Source organism: Penicillium hordei, assembly GCF_028827395.1.
Source record: "Penicillium hordei strain IBT 12815 chromosome Unknown utg000002l_segment0_segment0, whole genome shotgun sequence".
Classification (NCBI taxonomy): domain Eukaryota; kingdom Fungi; phylum Ascomycota; class Eurotiomycetes; order Eurotiales; family Aspergillaceae; genus Penicillium; species Penicillium hordei.
This window is the reverse complement of record NW_026623143.1, coordinates 4,095,837-4,113,022: the sequence shown is the minus strand read 5'-3', so window position 1 is coordinate 4,113,022 and position 17,186 is coordinate 4,095,837. Positions and strand designations below refer to the sequence as shown.

Genomic DNA, 17,186 nt, shown 5'->3' with positions numbered 1-17,186 from the left:
GCCTTAATATGCCTGAATTCTGCACTATTTTAGACTGGCAGAAATCAAAATAACTGCTTGAATTACTAGAGGGCTTAATAAGCAAAATATGTATCCAAGTTCAAAAAAACGAAGCCATTTCCCCCATACAAACCCCCGAATACACCCATTTTTAGGCGTTGAAGCTGTTACGACCGACCAAATCTCTACTAATTCTAATAATATCATACCTAGCGAGTTCCTTGGAGAGGCTAATGAGGATAATATAGTGGATAAAGAACCCTAGATTTATAGATATAAGAGGTTAATTGAAGGAAAATAGCAGGGCAGAAGCAAACGATATTAGGAGCGTTTTTGAAACCTAAAATTTGTATGTAAACAAGAAATATGTATCTAATATATGGCACCTTGATTTAAAGATTATCAGGATATAACGATATTTTTGCTCTGTCTAGAATAGATCGTTATAAATAGGTTTTACTGTATGCTTGATTTTAAAAACTGAAGCTTAAAACTCGGCCTGGAACCCGCATTGTTCCGTCCACCGAACACCGAGACGGAGCCAAACAATTTCTGACCCTACCGAATACCGAGCCCCGAGAAATTGACCTAATTGTGTAGGTTGAGGGATTCTACTATACCGACAGGGGGAGAATAGAGCCCTAGACGCGGAAAGCCGCATTATTTTAAACTCTCTTCATGAACAAGATATAAGGCTACACTACGTAGCCGTTCAAAATGCGATTTGGAAACTTCGGTAAGCTCCCTAATTATGGTCGCGCTGTGCACTCGATATGAGCGATAGTGAGTCCCTCGAATATAGCAACGACGGCGATTGCGAGGAATGGTTGGTCATGTTTCTATACCTCAACTTACAAGTGTTTTAATCCGGCCCTGCAGTACTCACATACCGAACGATGCAACCTATACAATGTTTCATTTGGCTCGTCCCGCTCCGGCAAAGACCAGCCAAAAGCTTCACCTTCGACCAAAACTTATAATGCAAATCCAACGGGTCAGCTGTAACGCTCATGCCATGCCTGTCCTTGAACTCTGGCGTCCAGGCGTCTTCAATTACGGCGTTGTCAAAAACTCTATCCCGGAAGCCAAATTACGTATGAACGATATCTACGTATGCCAGCACACGGATTATCCTTTGCTTGACTCAGATGTTGCGGACCAAGAGGAAGATGTGTTAGCTGTCATTCGAAATTGCAAGTTGAGGCACAAGGGAAAGAGTACTATAATCAATTTTCGAGGAGATCATTTGGTGGAAGTACACAAGTCTATTGAAGGCCAGTATCAATGTACTTGGGAAGACACCAACAGGGGTCTCATGAAAATGAAGGCAAATATTCCTGAAGGGGGTGAAACTGGGTCTTGGTTTATAATATCTGACTCCACTGGAGTTCAAGTAAAACTCGGTCGTATGGAAGACAGGATTATCTCATTATTCCAAAAGAAGGAATGTCTAGTAAGCGGGGAAAGTTTACATTCCTCGTTTCATGTTGTTATTCTCCATGTATTGGCAGCATTGATTGAAATAGATAAGGCAGATATTTGGTAGATTGGCTAGTTCTGTCTACATGCATGTCAGTAAGTCCTAATAGCTTCACTAATTCCACCAATTCCACCATTTATCTCAGCCATTCCCAAGCGTCGACTCCAGGAAAACTGATGTGATGAATACGCCGTTTTAGGATTTAGGATATAATGCCTGATTTCTCAGGGTTGATGTCTTATTATGCCTGAATTATGCCTTATTTTAGTATCAGGAGAGGACTAACTAGTTAGTTAGTTACTGGGTGCACGTCGAAGTGCATAGTGGAATGTGAGATAGATTAAATTCTTATTAGTTATACAAATATCTATATACACCCAATTCTAGGCGTTGAAGCTATTCCCACTTTATAAATCTCGCCGTTTAATGAAAATGAAGCTATTCTCACCCTACCGATCTACATATTTATTAATCTTAAGCCATCTTCACTTACGCTCCGCCGGCTCCGGTGTGGCGACTTGCCCTAAGACCGGGCTCGCCTCCGCATCCTTTGTGATCCTCGTAGCTTCAATTTCATGATTTGTACGGTCGGGAAGAACGCGAACGCTGGGGATTTGATGGATTTGATGGTTTGTAGTGTGGGAATATGTAGCGTCAGCTTCTGAAATATGGAGGTTTGCACAGGAATAACCTCAGTTTACATTACATGGTAAATAACGTATTTGACTACCGAGCCACACCACCGAGCCCCCAAACACAACTAGCAAATGCGATAAATTACAACTTGATATCTCAACAACGGCAGTCTATATAGAGATTTCTTATAGACTGATGCTTCTCGGGTAATTTCTAGCCTCTCTAGGGAGTTTGGGAAATATATGACTTTGTGATTGCGATATATATATTTCTAGCGATTAGCACTGTAATTTTCAATACCGTAATAGTGTACCTCTTCGATTTTCTTAAGATTGATATAAAGTATTTGAAATTATTATCGCTAGCAATCGACAGGCAATTAAATCAAATACAATCGTGGTTGTTGAGATATCAAGTCATAATATATCGCATTTACTATGTGGGGGGTGAACTAGTGTGGAGTCACTGTAGAGCGGTGTTGAAAGCGGTCTACAATTCAGGCAGACGATTGACCTTTAGCTCTGCCCCTCGCACGGACCTCCAGGAGAGAGATAGAGGATGTCTTATCGCGATTAGTCGTACTTGATCGATGCCGACGTTCTCAGGCCGTCGACACACTCTTACCATAACAACAGTCATGGCTTCTGATCCCACCCCTCCAAAAGGGGGCATGTCACTTTATGCAAACCTACTTAATTCATCTTCTGACACGACAGGAATCATCTCCCGTGCTCCTGTTGTCTTTAAACAGTCGGAGATCGAACCTCATCCTGATGACGCCGCAGCTGCCAAAAAGCAACAACTGAATCCTGGTATTTAATTTACCCTTGACTTGCTTGATGTATGAAGCCGCACATGTTGATTTTCTCTTCTGTTTTTTTGTAGCTTCCCTTCGGTTCCAACCCCACAAGAGACCCCAGCTCTCAGCTCAGAAACCCAAACCGAAACATACTTTCCCCAAAGCAGTGCCACAACCACAGCCCTCAGCTAAACCTTCGGTACCGACGAAGAGCACTTTGGCTGATTGGACCGCTATGGAAGACGACGACTATGAGTACGCGCGCGAGAAGCGACAGCGTGGCGGAAGAAAGAAGCGCAAGAAGAACTTTGAAGCACATGCTGTCCAAAATTGGGATGATATCTACGACCCTTCTCGACCTACCAATTACGCGGAATACCGCCACAGCGATGAGAAGATCGCTGAAATCCGCGAGTGGAAGGATGTCTTGTATGCTCATGTCAGAAAGCGCTCACCGAGCAGATATTCCGATAGCGAGGATTATGATGGGCCAAACATGCGTATGTTCGGGTCTTGTGCGATTAGTGATGACGCCCAGACTAAAAAGAAATTAGGACAATTTGCGCCTCCAAGCAACTTTGCGCCACCGTCAAATCTTAATGATGTGCCACCAGCAGCTTCTATCCCCAATGACCCATCTGGTGACGATGCATTTGCTCGCCGCGCAGCATTAGGACGACGCTTCGACGACGGTTCCATTGCCGTTCAGGCCCAACTCCCGACCTCACCTCCACCCCACACTGAACATCCCACCCGAATTTCGGATGACCCTGCTGGCGAAGACGCATATATGCGCCGCTTCCAGAGAGCCGAGAACCCACCATCGGGACAAGTCATACCACCTCCCCCACCATCACGCCCCCTTGACGCCTTCCAACCCAGCTCTGCAACCATCTCCCGTGCGCCAGTCCGATACACTCTGCCTCCACCCCCAGAAGACATCCCAGCCTCCGAAGCCGAACTTGAAGCCTTATTGGCGCAAGGGCAACCGGCAGATGAGGAAGAACCAGTTGAGTCCGCGCCACGATCACTTCGTCCCGGCCAACCAGACTTCGGAGAACGAATGCTTTCCAAGTGGGGCTGGAATAAGGGATCCGGCCTCGGCGCTACTGGTTCTGGCATGGTGAAGCCGCTGCAAGTCAAGCTTGAGAAGCGCAAGAAGCGACCAGACTCAGAGGGTGGTGGCTTTGTCACACCTGCTGGACGAGGTAAGATCATTGGAAGCAACAAGAAGGGTGAATATGACACCAGCAAGTTTGGTCCTATGAGCGAAGTGGTCAAACTACTAGGCATGTTGGATGGCATGGACCTGGATGCTGAGATGGAGGGTGGTCAAAATGGTGGCTTGATGCAGGAGATTGGACAGGAGTGTGGTGACAAGGTACGCTTTCCTTCGTCGATGGACTTGGGGCTTTTGCTAACTTGAGGGGCTCTAGTATGGAGATGTGGAGCGAGTCTTCATCGCTTGCGACGTTGGAACCCCAGTCCCGGTCTTTGTCAAATTCAAGCATCCCTTGTCTGGTCTACGGGTAAGCTTTTAAGATCTACACCTTGATTCAAATGTGAGTTTGTGCATTGCTGACTATTGCATCTCCGATAGGCCGTGAATGCGCTCGAAGGCCGGATTTTCAACGGTAACACAATCACTGCGCGATTTTTCGATCTCGAGAAGTTTGATCAAGGGATTTACACGGACTAATTGTCCTTATTGGTGCCCTTTTACGTACGCTATGATATGCCAATCGTTTGTTAATTTGCGCATTCTCGACTATTGCACATACGGTAGGCCGTGAATGTGCCCGAATGCCAGGTACTCAATGGCAACAAAACCATAGCGCAGTTTTTTTTTTTTCGACTGAGGAGTTTGACTGGGGGTTAACATGGCCAATTGCTTATGTTCATACCCTTGCGTCTACTTAGCTATGTTAATGATAATGTTCGATTACATTTGATGTTGCTCTAGTAAAGTCTCATTGCAATGTTCTCCAAAATTATCTCTAGAAATCAAACAGAACGCAGACTATGAAGTATCCCGACAGTAAATCATCTAATTACCTATGAAACCTCGAAGACTCCGATCAAAAACTTCCATCCCACTACTTGGATCTATCATTCTATTGCCCTGACACCTTAGCAGGAAGGGGAATCCAGGAACGCCAAGTTCGGCGATACTCCTTCGGCTTAGAAGCATCGAGTAAAACCTCTGTGTCCTCCATATAATCATCAGTGACAAACGCCATATACTAAGGAGTCTGCTGGTTGCGCACCAGCCTACTAGGAAGAGGAATCCAAGAGCGCCAGCTCCGGCGTACCCGAGGCTGAGGTTCCCGCAAAGAATTCTCGTAGACGTACTCCTCTTCATCATCTGCGTAATCGTCAGCATGTTCAACCAAAGCGACAGAAGATAAATGAGGCGAGGACTGTTGCACTGTGGTTGGCATGCGTGCTGGACTACTGTGGAAGGACGCACGGGTCTCCCGGTTCTCATCTCGATCTCTGGTATTTCTACGAGTCAAGGTGGGAGACTGGGAGAACAACGTTTCCATATCAAGTTCCTCGGCGTCGCTGTCATCTGTAGTCCAGTCATCGTCGTCGCTATACTGGAATGCATCGTTTAGTGCTTCCAGAAGATCCTCTCTCCGCCATTCGCGATAGACAGACTGGCGTAGCATTAAATGATTAAGTTTGCATTGCAGACAGTTTCCTATAAGGGAGAAAAAGGATGTGCTTTGCGGCTCTTCGGTGCACTCGTAACCTGTTATGAAGGCACTGTGGCACGCGATTTGGTGGGTAGCACCCTGGTCTAGGTGCCGGCATAGGGCATAGTAATAGATAATGGAATGACACATTATGATAGATGATAGTATGCAGTTTTGGGATATTGTTTGTAGAAATCTCTGATAAGAGTCTGGTTGAGGGTTAATGAGTGTGGATGAGATGAGTACACATGAGGATTAAACGGTCCTTTATACTCCTCGGATCAGATCCAAAGTGTGTTGGCATCTGCCGACAAACTTTTGTTGTCGGGGAAAGCCTTTGTCGAGGACCAATCCGGGGTTCGAATAAAGAAGTTGTGTCCCTTCCTATCAACCATTTTCGATGACTATTGTCCTTAATGGAAGGCTTTATAGATCTCTTTGTTACCTTGGAGAATATGTGAATGCCTTTGTTTTATGATCTTGTAGGCAAAGGCCATGAGTGGCATGTTTCTGTCTAGGGTAGAGTAGGGTAGTGACTCATTGAAAGAAACAAATACATTTGAAGTTGTAATGGGAGATGGAATAGCCGCGACTTGTATCAGGTAGGGTTGACCGGAAGTCCATAGCTTGCTGCTATATAGGAGTATTCCGATGGATATTACCAACCATATAACCGTGCATTTGACTGGCTGCATTTTGGTCATGGAAACACAAATGTAGATATAAGTCATAAAAAAGATCACTACCTAGATACATCATTATATTGAGTCGAGATCCATAATTCCCCAAGTCAGGCTTAGCCGCTACGCATATCAAACAGGCCTCTTTTGCTACTCAGAATATAAATCTAGGTAGGAACCAATCTGCTTAGCAAGAAAGAATTGGTATTCATTCACGAGTAGCAGAGCTTTACTTCTAGTTTCCAGTTGCAGTTCATTGAAGCACTTCATCTCCCTAGGCCTGCTGGCAATATTGTAATTCAGTCTGTAATTTGTGAAACAATATACCAGATAATGATACTGTTCATTTCTCCACATCCTCTCTGCTCACATGCGAACCACGCTTGTTTCCCATACTGTAGCTTCACCACACCTTTTCGCCTGAGCTGAATCTGTCTGGTGTGTACGTTGCGCTCACAGTTTTCCCCAATCGGGCAGCTTAACCGCGTGCCTAGGTGTCGACTTCATCAGTGCCGGTGAATACATCCGCACCTTGCTTTTCGTATGTAGCGGTATGTACCGGATTTTAGGCCGTGGATGCGAATTTCCTGATCGGGATACCGTCGCTTTATGAAGGCAGGGTCCTGCTCGCTGAGTATCTCACAGCACAGGGCGATTAAATACTCAGTGACAGCACCTTAATAAGCAGTCAGATAATCCATGGATGTGCAGGGTATGCTTAATAATGTCAAAATAATGGATGCATAAGTTATACTAAGCATTCAACTTTTTAATTAACTATCAGGCATCCATCTCAACACCATAGGTAAAATACAGCGACTCTGACATACATATTCCACCGACATCCTCGTGGAACAATAAGATAGTAAAACCCCCGCTTATTTGGGTCCATCTGTTGATCAATCAATCACGCGGAGATCCAAATACTTCCATATGGATACGCTTAGGGTCCACACCTAAAGCCTCCAGGTTCTTGCTTTGAGCATTCATGAACGGCTGAGGCCCGCAGATATAATAATCTGCATCCGGGAGAATAGCCTTGTCTTTAAATTCGGTCAAATCCACCCGCCCGATGTGATCATAGTCTACCCCCAGCACGTCATTCTCAGTGGCGTCTTCATAGAAAACCATGCGACTAACTGACGGGTTTTCGGCGACGATCTGGATCAGATCATTCTTCATGGCATGGACGCGGCCATTACGTGCCGCATGGACGAAGACGACTCGCCGTGCTTGACCCTGCTGGTTGATGATGGTTTTCAACATAGACATCATGGGTGTGAGCCCCACTCCTCCACTAATTAGGACAGCAGGGGTAGTGGCGTTAATGTCAAGAACGAAATCACCGAAAGGCATGCTCAATTCCAATTCCGAGCCTTCCGGCAGCGATTCGTGAAGCACATTCGAGATGTGGCCAGCCGGCTTTGAATCCTTGGCGAACTCTCGTTTGACAGAAATTCGGAAGTGACTTTTGTTCGGCACATCAGATAGGCTGTACTGACGGGGCTGGTAGCAGCCTAGTTCGGGCACGTAGCAGCGCACGCTAACAAACTGTCCGGGCTGATAGGATGGTAGAGCATCCTTGTCCAACGGGGTGAGATAGAAGGACATAATTTCGTCACTCTCTAGCGTTTTCTTCGAAATGTAGAACTTCCGCCATCCTTTCCACCCACCGGGTGTCTTCACGCCTTGCTGGTAGAGACCTTGCTCGAAGTTGATAAAAATATCCGCAAGTTGCTGGTAAGCCGCCTTCCACGCATCGAGCACTTGCTCGTTAGCGGCGGGACCTAGGACATCTTTGATTGCGGCGAGCAGGTGTTCGCCGACAATAGGGTAGTGGGCAGACATGACCCCTAAGCTGGCGTGTTTATGTCCGATGCGAGAAACAGCTGTGCTTAGGGCTTCGGGCTGGTCAATGTTAACCGCATATGCCCACACAGCATGTGCCAAAGCCGCTGGTTGTTCGCCAGTTTTTTGGTGAACGGTATTGAAGATATTCTTGAGTTCCGGATGTTTCTGTAGCAAGCGCTCATAAAAGAGTGTGGTGATCGTGACTCCATACTCTTGAAGGGCGGGAATGGTAGACTTCACAATCTGCTTTTGTTGTGCTGTGAGTCCCCTTCGTGGCACTGATGTATAAGCCCTTTGGGCTAGCGACTGGAGCACTGGACGCCGGAAAACACTCCGTGCGGACATATTGAGAATGGTGCAGACAAGACGTATTCCAAGATGTTTAATTTGGGTTGGTTGGAAATTTTCAGGTTTTATCGGCTAGAGGTGCCATCGAAAGAACTCCCGAGGTCTTTAACTTTTATTGTCTAGCCAATCTATTAGTAACTACAGGGATGAACTTTGGGGAATACCTTGGAATAGAGTAGGTAAACCAGGACTAGATTCCGAAAGTATACATGCCAAGATCGGAGTCTAGTCCTTTTGTGGTATGGTCTCGATGTATTTATGACCTAGTGAATGCATCAATGTACGAGGAATGCCATGCCATGTATTGTAAAATTATACAAAATTGCCCATTATTTTGGATTCCTTTATTACACGGTGCGCGGGTATAACACATACTGAAGACTACCCCATTTTTTATACATCCGTCCCATCCATAGACCACTGGAAAAAAAGCTAGTAAGATACCTTTGCTCCAGAGATCATTGAGTAATTGATTTCTACTGGGTCAAGTAAACGTCATTCATATTATCTAAGCTTAATCGGCACGTTGTAGGCTGATCCGACCGCCAGCTTTAAAGGCGAAATATAGATAGCTTCCATCCATCTCCGCGGAGCAGTATATACCGTAAGAGGCTGTAACCCGAATAAATGAATTATTATTACGCCTCCCAGAAACTTGTGTTTGACGGGGCGATAGGCAAGCTCTACCGAGACGTTGACCTATCTATGCCTCAAAATTTCGGACTTCCGTCCCCCCCAAATTGATGGTGCCTGGGCTGATTTAATGCGAGGTTTGTCTATTTTCGAATACTTTGGAGCCCATTCGGCCGCAAGGTAGCGACCTCAACTCACACAGTGGCGGAATTGTATAGGCGAGGTCCTAAGGGTGACCGATGAAAAAGCGGCACCATACACACCAGAGCTTAACAAGCCTCCCCATTCGGACTATTACTGCTTTGAGTGAGCTCTCTAGAAAACAGCTATATTCCCCTGTCCCCAATCTAATACTCTCTATTAGACCCGATGTGTTCCACTTCCTCCACTGCCTTAACGTAATCCGAATGAAACTCGATATGGACTATTATTCAAAACATCTTCACCACCACAGCGAGCTAGAAGAAGCTACCAAAAACTCCCACGAATTTTCCGGATAATTGGGATCGAATTCACCGTGATCATTGTCTAGATCAACTACGGCAAGCTATTCAACATCATAGAGACCTATCATTGGTCCCTGCATATCATTATAACAACGATATAGTTGGGGTTAGAGTTAGAGAAGTTAATACGTGCCGCAAGTGGGTGCCAATGAGGGAGTGGATGGTTATTCGTGAGGCGAATCAGCATCGAAAGATGGACCATTGATATATTGTTTTACTACACAAAAATGAATAATAATGCCGTCGTTGATACTTTTGTTCCGCTTATCTGATTTGGCAGGTTACAAAAAGTTGTTTCCTGTATAGTTTGCCCTATATTGGTGCATTAAATGCTAGGTCTTCATTCTGGGCCTCACTTCGGAGCTAATCGCCGTCTTTTTACTACCTCCATTTCTCTACCCACACAGCAACATATGTCAAATGAGGAACTTCATAAAATGTTAGTCAATTGACGCCAATACGCCGAGGAGAGACATAAATGTGGCACCGTGTAACAGCACCAAATTCCTCGTAGTACTGTAGCATTTCTAGGCACCTATATGCCCTCGATTTTTCTATGCAGCTCATGATACAGATCAATAACTTTAATTTAAGGCTCTCACTATTTCAGGGTGGTTTTAGTTGATTCAGCGCGTATGAGTATAATCAGTTTATAACAATCAAGTCGCCGAGAAGTGCAAGTGTATGGCTCTACATACCCAGTACAGCCCTCAGAGAAGCCGAAGAACGATATAATACTGGGACCACCAAACAAGAATAGTAAATTCTATACTCATATAGAAGACAGCAAAGAAGAACACTCCACAGAACTAGTTTCAACAGCTACTTATAGCTAACAATAGAAGTGAGGCTCCTGGTAGGTTCCTGGGTAAGGCCGGGCCTGGTTCCCTGCATGTATTACGTAAGCAGGTTCATTGTTCGCGTGGGGAGGTCAATTGCTATCACCTCCCCGGCTTTGACGATTGCCACTTTAAAATCTTCCACTCATCGCCTCACCTCTTTCTCCCTCTCTCATTACCCATCATTAAACCGCTCATAGTATTCTGCAACTTATTTGAAACCAAGTTGCATCTTTCTGCTGCTTGATCTTCCTTCACCGCGAGTCAACCCGTTTCAGCTAATCACCCGCTGAACACCACCCGAGATGTCGTTGTGTCAGAACCGTCTCCAAGAAGAGCGGTAAGCATATTTTTTGTCCAGTGGATTCTGCGATTTTGCGCATCACTTGCGCCACACCCTTGGCCCGCACTAACCTCTGTGAATTACATAGAAAGCAATGGCGTCGCGACCACCCATTTGGCTTTGTCGCAAAGCCGAAACGTGCCCCGCAGGGTGGCCTAGACCTGAAGAACTGGGAATGTGCTATTCCAGGGAAGGCCAACACTCTCTGGGAAGGTGGACTGTTCAAAATCGACTTGATTTTCCCCGATGGTGAGTGGCGCAATACATCTATGGCTACTGAAGATCATTATACTAATCTAGGTATATTCACGCTTCTAGAATACCCTACCAAGCCTCCCAAATGTACGTATCTCTTTTGTGATATACCCCTGTGGTAGCTCGCCGGAAGACAGCTTCTGCTGGGAGCTGTCACTATGATCTCTCGTGACAACAGAACACTAATACAAGACCTATCCAGGCAAATTCACGCCGGCATTGTTCCACCCTAATGTCTATCCTTCTGGGACGGTTTGCCTGTCAATTCTGAATGAGGAGGAGGGTTGGCGACCTGCCATCACTATTAAGCAGCTCTTGCTTGGCATCCAAGATCTCCTGGATGACCCGAACCCCGAGTCACCTGCACAGGCTGAGGCCTACAACCTCTTCAAGAAGGACCGTCCTCAATACGAACGCAGGGTTCGCATGGTTGTGAAGGAAAACCAGCCCAACTAGGAAACCAACCCAATCAGGCTTTTGAGTTACCCAAGCGTAAACAGCGATGGCGCTGCAGGGATTATTTACTTTTTTTTCTTTCTCTTTCTCTTTCAGCATGGGATACAGGGGAGATTGAGGGAAGATTATGCATTTACTGTTTAACGAAGGGAGCAAGTTTTGCTGTTCTATCGCGAGCATGGCGTTTCTACATATCCCAATGGATGGCGTTTTCTGGGCTTAGGGTCATTCAGAAACAATGATACCACATACATGCTCCTTGCTGGGATACTTAAGCTCGTCATGTATTGAGTAGGATGACTCTGGCAGAAGAAATTCAATGTCGTACTTATTTGCTCCTCTGCATAGGTAAAATCACCTGGGCAGCCAACACAATATTCATACCTCTGCGATGATGGAACGAGCCCATGGCGGGTGTTTTCGGAAACTGCATTTAACTTGCATTTTTGAGCAACAAGACCCCAATATACATATTATACTTGATGAACCTGAAACCATATCGGCAAACCTTTCTCCATTTGGAATCCCAACATTGTAGAAACGGGTAGTTATTGAACACTGCGTCATGTCTACCAATTTGGCATAGGCTGCACCACGGACTCCAACCCTGGAGGGTTCTAGTGTTCTAGGGCTGTAATCTATACAACTCGCTGCAGCTTGGTCTCTTCCACCATCCTAGCATTATGTGTAAAAAGCTCAGGATGATACGATCCCATTCTGTTTTTGAGGCCTAAAAAAAGGAGTCGGAAGAGACATATGAGTCTCTTATACTGATACAATCCTCATTGGTCCTACATAGATCTTCATTTTCTTAATATCGAGACGGGTGTGGCCTCGCCTTTAGTGACTCACATCGTTCTAACAATCTCTAACCGTGCTCTTAGAAGTAATCGACAGACATGCTTGTGGGATGAAGCAAACTTGTAATCAACACGGCGTCGTTCTGATATCGTTGACTACACGTCTTCGTTTTTATATTTATTATGAGTTTCTCTGTACGTAGATGGAGGGTACACATCAAGGAGAGGCTTGGCTAGGGCTATAGTTCATGGTGGGGGTATATTAATCACGTGACACTGAATGCGCTCACTCTCCAGGGATTCTCTGTGAGACTGAGATAGACTAATGATAAATAGTATGACCCAGCAAAAGGAATCCGCTAATATAGTCACATATCTAGCCACAGAAGTAAAAATCTTTAACCTGTCGATGCTAACTGGGCCAATTGTCCAGGGGCTGCTATCTTATCGGTGACTCAAAGACTTGCCGACATCGCCCCTCGCCCCGCCGGGAGGGCACCGGGGCAAATTTGAAAAAAATCGCCGTTCTAAGGTTCCCCATATAACCGGACGATTAGTCAATTCTACTCCGTTCCCCTTCTTCTCTCTCCCGAATTGATCTTCATCTCCAACCACACTTCCCAATTGCCCATCATGTGTGGAATTTTCGCGTGCCACCAGTGCGTCATGTCCCACCCTAACTCCCCGCCTCTAGTGGGATTTCGATTCACGGAATACTAACTAGAATATAGTCACCCCGATGTGCAAAAGTTCAAGCCCACCGCTTTGCGCATGGCCAAGGCGTGAGTATCTCCATTAAATCTTCAATTGCTGCAATCTACAATCTACAATTCGCAATCCGCAGTCTATAGAATTCCCGCTGACCTGTGTTCTCATAGTGTGCGCCATCGCGGTCCCGATTGGAGTGAGTCACAGCCCGAGTTACAACATTGCGCGGTATAGGTGGGGATCATAGGGTTAACAAAAGTTCTCCAACAGGTGGAAACTTCTGCGCCGAGAGCACTAGTGAGTTGACACGCAATAACTTCGGTGTTAGCGTTGGTATATTAACGCGTAATTCATAGTCCTGGCGCACGAGCGTCTGAGCATTGTCGGTGTTGGTATGTGGCCCCCTGTGAACGGTCAGCAATTTGAAGATCGATTTGCTAACAATATCCCCTTAGACTCCGGTGCTCAGCCCCTCGTCAATGATGACAGCACTCTCGCCCTCGCCGTCAACGGTGAGATCTACAACCACCGCCTCATTCGCAAGAACCTTCGCCACAAGTACAATTTCAAGACACACTCTGATTGCGAAGTTATCATTCCCTTGGTATGTCAGGATACAACGGAATCGGAATTAGAGTCGAAATGCTGATATATATTAGTATGAGGAGTACGGCCTTGATGCCCCTAAGCACCTTGATGGCATGTTCTCTTGGGTTCTTTGGGATAAGAAGCAGGACCGTGTTGTTGCTGCCCGCGATCCCATTGGTATCACCAGCTTCTACCTCGGCCGGTCCTCGTCGACTCCCGGCGCCGTCTACTTTGCCTCTGAGCTCAAGTGTCTGCACCCCGTCTGTGACGACATTATTGCCTTCCCCCCCGGCCACGTCTATGATTCCAAGACCGACACCCTGACCCGCTACTTTGAGCCCAAGTGGTGGGACCCTGCTAGCGTCCCCTCGACCCCTGTTGACTACAAAGTAGTCCGCCACAGCCTCGAGAAGGCCGTCCGCAAGCGTCTGATGGCCGAGGTGCCCTACGGTGTTCTGCTGTCTGGTGGTCTCGACTCCAGTTTGGTCGCGTCTATCGCCCAGCGCGAGACCCTCCGCATGGCCGAAGCTGCCCGCAACGCGCCCCAGAACGTCAACGCAGACGGTGAGTTGGTTGGCATTGATGACGAAAACGAGCTGTCGACCGTCACCACCTTCCAGCAGCTGCACTCATTCTCCATCGGTCTTCCCGGTGCCCCCGATACCGCCGCTGCCATTGAGGTCGCCAAGTTCCTCGGCACCAAGCACCACGCCTTCACCTTCACTGTTGAGGATGGCCTCGATGCCCTCTCTGACGTGATCTACCACCTCGAGACCTACGATGTGACCACCATCCGTGCCTCTACTCCCATGTACTTGCTCTCTCGTAAGATCAAGGCCATGGGTGTCAAGATGGTTCTGAGTGGTGAGGGTTCCGACGAGATCTTCGGTGGCTACCTCTACTTCCACGCCGCCCCCAACAAGGAGGAGCTCCACAAGGAGACCGTCCGCCGTGTCAAGAACTTGCACTTGGCTGACTGCCTCCGTGCCAACAAGTCCACCTCCGCGTGGGGCCTTGAGGCCCGTGTTCCTTTCCTCGACAAGGAATTCCTCGAGACCTGCATGGGTGTCGATCCCCAGGACAAGATGATCACCCCCGAGCGTATCGAGAAGCACATGCTGCGCAAGGCCTTCGACACCACCGATGAGCCCGAGACCGCTGCCTACTTGCCCGACAAGATCCTCTGGCGCCAGAAGGAGCAGTTCAGCGATGGTGTTGGCTACAGCTGGATTGATGGCCTGAAGGATGAGGCTGAGCGTCAGGTCACCGACGAGATGATGAAGAACCCTAAGCCCGAATGGGGCACTGACGTTCCCGACACCAAGGAGGCGTATGTTTTCCATCTTTTTTCTTCTCCATTTTGTAGTACTGTTGAAGACTAACCTGGGGTATAGATACTGGTACCGTACCATGTTCGATGAGCACTTCCCTCCTTACTGTGCCGGCACTGTCGAGCGCTGGACCCCTACCTGGTCCAAGCAGAGTGACCCCAGTGGAAGGTGAGTTATTCTTCTTTATTTGGTTCATCTTCTCTAACCATCCTTTGCAGAGCCATCGCCATCCACAACCAGAAGTATGACAAGTCGGAGTAAAAAGTCTTGAGAGTATAAAAAAAGGATCTGAACTTTTCTGATTAGCATTTTCTTTGGGGATATAGCACCGGATTAGATTGTACAAATACCCTTCTGGTATATTGTCGGTATAATGTTATGATCTCAATATTTTTCTTATGTATTTTCCTAAACACGTGATCTACCCTGACCAAACATTACCGGCGGGCTTTCCCGGCAGCCGGGCGACCGCCAATCACCGCCCTCCCACTAACCCGTGCTAAACCCCTAGGTTCCCCCCAACATCATCACAACTCTTCTTTCCCTTCCTCTCTCTTCATCTTTTCATAAAACCACCTCTTTCTCCTCCATCTCTAATTAGACTATTCTCGTCATCATGTCTGCCCCCGCTGCTTTCTCCGATATCGCCAAGGCGACCAACGATGTACGCACAACTGTTGGGAACAAAACTCAGAATCTTGGCTAATACTTCATCCCAATAGCTCCTGAACAAGGATTTCTACCACGGCGCTGCCGGTTTGTTTATCCACACCACTTATTGAAGATTCAATAGCTGATTACAAGGTTTTAGCCAACCTTGAGGTTAAGTCCAAGGCCCCCAACGGTGTCACCTTCACCGTTAAGGGCAAGTCTGCCCACGAGGGCCCCATTGCTGGCCAGGTTCGTTGAATATCTTCTCCAAATATACCACGCAAATTGCTAACTAGTGCGCCTACAGCTCGAGGCCAAATACGTTGATGCGCCCACTGGTAAAGGCCCCTTCCACAAAAAACCTCCCGATCCCGGCGCGCACAAATCCCGTACCATGCCATTGATGTTCGGATGTGGCATTCCACTCGCGCGCCGGGTGAACATTTTTATTTTTTCGGATGCAAAGGTGCACAGGATTAGGCTAATATGCTCACTCCGCCCAGGCCTCACCCTCACCCAGGCTTGGACCACCGCCAACGCTCTCGACACCAAGCTCGAGCTCGACAACAACATCGCCAAGGGCCTCAAGGCTGAGATCCTCACCCAGTACCAGCCCGCTAAGCAGTCCAAGGGTGCCAAGCTCAACCTGTACTTCAAGCAGCCCAACCTGAACGCCCGTGCCTTCTTCGATCTCCTCAACGGCCCATCCGCCAACTTCGACGCTGTTCTCGGCCACGAGGGCTTCCTCGTCGGTGCTGAGGGTGGTTACGATGTCAACAAGGCCGCCATCACCAAGTACTCCGCTGCCGTCGGTTACAGTGTTGCCCAGTACTCCGCTGCTATCACCGCCAGCAACAACCTTTCCCTCTTCTCCGCCAGCTACTACCACCGCGTCAACGCTCAGGTTGAGGCCGGTGCCAAGGCTTCTTGGGATTCCACCTCCGGCAACGCCGTCGGCCTCGAGGTCGCCAGCAAGTACCGCCTCGACCCCTCTTCCTTCGCCAAGGTTCGTTTTACGCGTCTCAAATTTTTACATGCCTGTTGTGAATCACGACTAATCGCGCAATTTTCCCGTAATATAGGCTAAGATCAACGACCGTGGTATTGCCGCTCTGGCTTACAACGTCCTGCTCCGCCCTGGTGTCACCCTCGGCCTCGGTGCCTCCTTCGATACCCAGAACCTGAACCAGGCTGCCCACAAGGTCGGCGCCAGCTTCACCTTCGAGGCTTAAGCGTCTGGATCTCAAGCCTTCCAGGAACCTGATGACCTACCATCTTTTGGGAAGATTTCTGTAAACTTCAGTTATTAGTTTACTTGTCTTTCTGATTCATTAGAACGATGATTATGGTGGGGGTTACGTCCAAGATAATAACCATGTATGTGTGTGTGTGTGTCGTAGATCTTTCTGCTCGATCACTTCTGTATATCAAATCCAACTGTTTCCTTTGTTGATCAATCCGATCGATTCATACGATCTAGCAAGAGTAGGAGTACATCAACCAGCAATGTATTTGAACTATGTATATACCAAGAAACTACACATATCCAAAGGTGTATATGTTCGAAACAGTAAGAGACAACT

General features: G+C 47.3%; 6 protein-coding genes across 6 annotated transcripts; 4 read left to right on the top strand and 2 right to left on the bottom strand.

The window, feature by feature from the left end:
* Positions 1–2,753: 2,753 nt before the first annotated feature.
* N7537_004884 (uncharacterized protein) lies at positions 2,754–4,614 on the top strand (the record flags this gene model as incomplete). Its single annotated transcript, XM_056895941.1, has 5 exons — positions 2,754–2,928; positions 3,002–3,415; positions 3,470–4,296; positions 4,352–4,444; positions 4,516–4,614. 5 exons carry the CDS (start codon positions 2,754–2,756, stop codon positions 4,612–4,614), a joined length of 1,608 nt encoding a protein of 535 aa, XP_056755689.1.
* Positions 4,615–5,158: 544 nt separating this feature from the next.
* On the bottom strand, positions 5,159–5,764 carry N7537_004883 (uncharacterized protein; the record flags this gene model as incomplete). The annotated part of the gene is made up of 1 exon (XM_056895940.1): positions 5,159–5,764. The coding sequence occupies one exon, from the start codon at positions 5,762–5,764 to the stop codon at positions 5,159–5,161; it is 606 nt and encodes a 201-aa protein (XP_056755688.1).
* Positions 5,765–7,197: 1,433 nt separating this feature from the next.
* Positions 7,198–8,490, bottom strand: N7537_004882 (NO-inducible flavohemoprotein; the record flags this gene model as incomplete). The annotated part of the gene is made up of 1 exon (XM_056895939.1): positions 7,198–8,490. The coding sequence occupies one exon, from the start codon at positions 8,488–8,490 to the stop codon at positions 7,198–7,200; it is 1,293 nt and encodes a 430-aa protein (XP_056755687.1).
* Positions 8,491–10,776: 2,286 nt separating this feature from the next.
* N7537_004881 (E2 SUMO-conjugating protein UBC9) lies at positions 10,777–11,525 on the top strand (the record flags this gene model as incomplete). Its single annotated transcript, XM_056895938.1, has 4 exons — positions 10,777–10,811; positions 10,903–11,063; positions 11,133–11,156; positions 11,272–11,525. The coding sequence occupies 4 exons, from the start codon at positions 10,777–10,779 to the stop codon at positions 11,523–11,525; spliced, it is 474 nt and encodes a 157-aa protein (XP_056755686.1).
* A 1,433-nt stretch (positions 11,526–12,958) lies between these two features.
* On the top strand, positions 12,959–15,213 carry N7537_004880 (asparagine synthetase B; the record flags this gene model as incomplete). Its single annotated transcript, XM_056895937.1, has 9 exons — positions 12,959–12,984; positions 13,057–13,107; positions 13,204–13,229; positions 13,304–13,330; positions 13,390–13,425; positions 13,489–13,637; positions 13,693–14,951; positions 15,016–15,120; positions 15,171–15,213. The coding sequence occupies 9 exons, from the start codon at positions 12,959–12,961 to the stop codon at positions 15,211–15,213; spliced, it is 1,722 nt and encodes a 573-aa protein (XP_056755685.1).
* A 355-nt stretch (positions 15,214–15,568) lies between these two features.
* On the top strand, positions 15,569–16,835 carry N7537_004879 (porin; the record flags this gene model as incomplete). The annotated part of the gene is made up of 6 exons (XM_056895936.1): positions 15,569–15,616; positions 15,675–15,708; positions 15,764–15,852; positions 15,911–15,941; positions 16,107–16,609; positions 16,686–16,835. 6 exons carry the CDS (start codon positions 15,569–15,571, stop codon positions 16,833–16,835), a joined length of 855 nt encoding a protein of 284 aa, XP_056755684.1.
* Between the last annotated feature and the right edge of the window lie 351 nt (positions 16,836–17,186).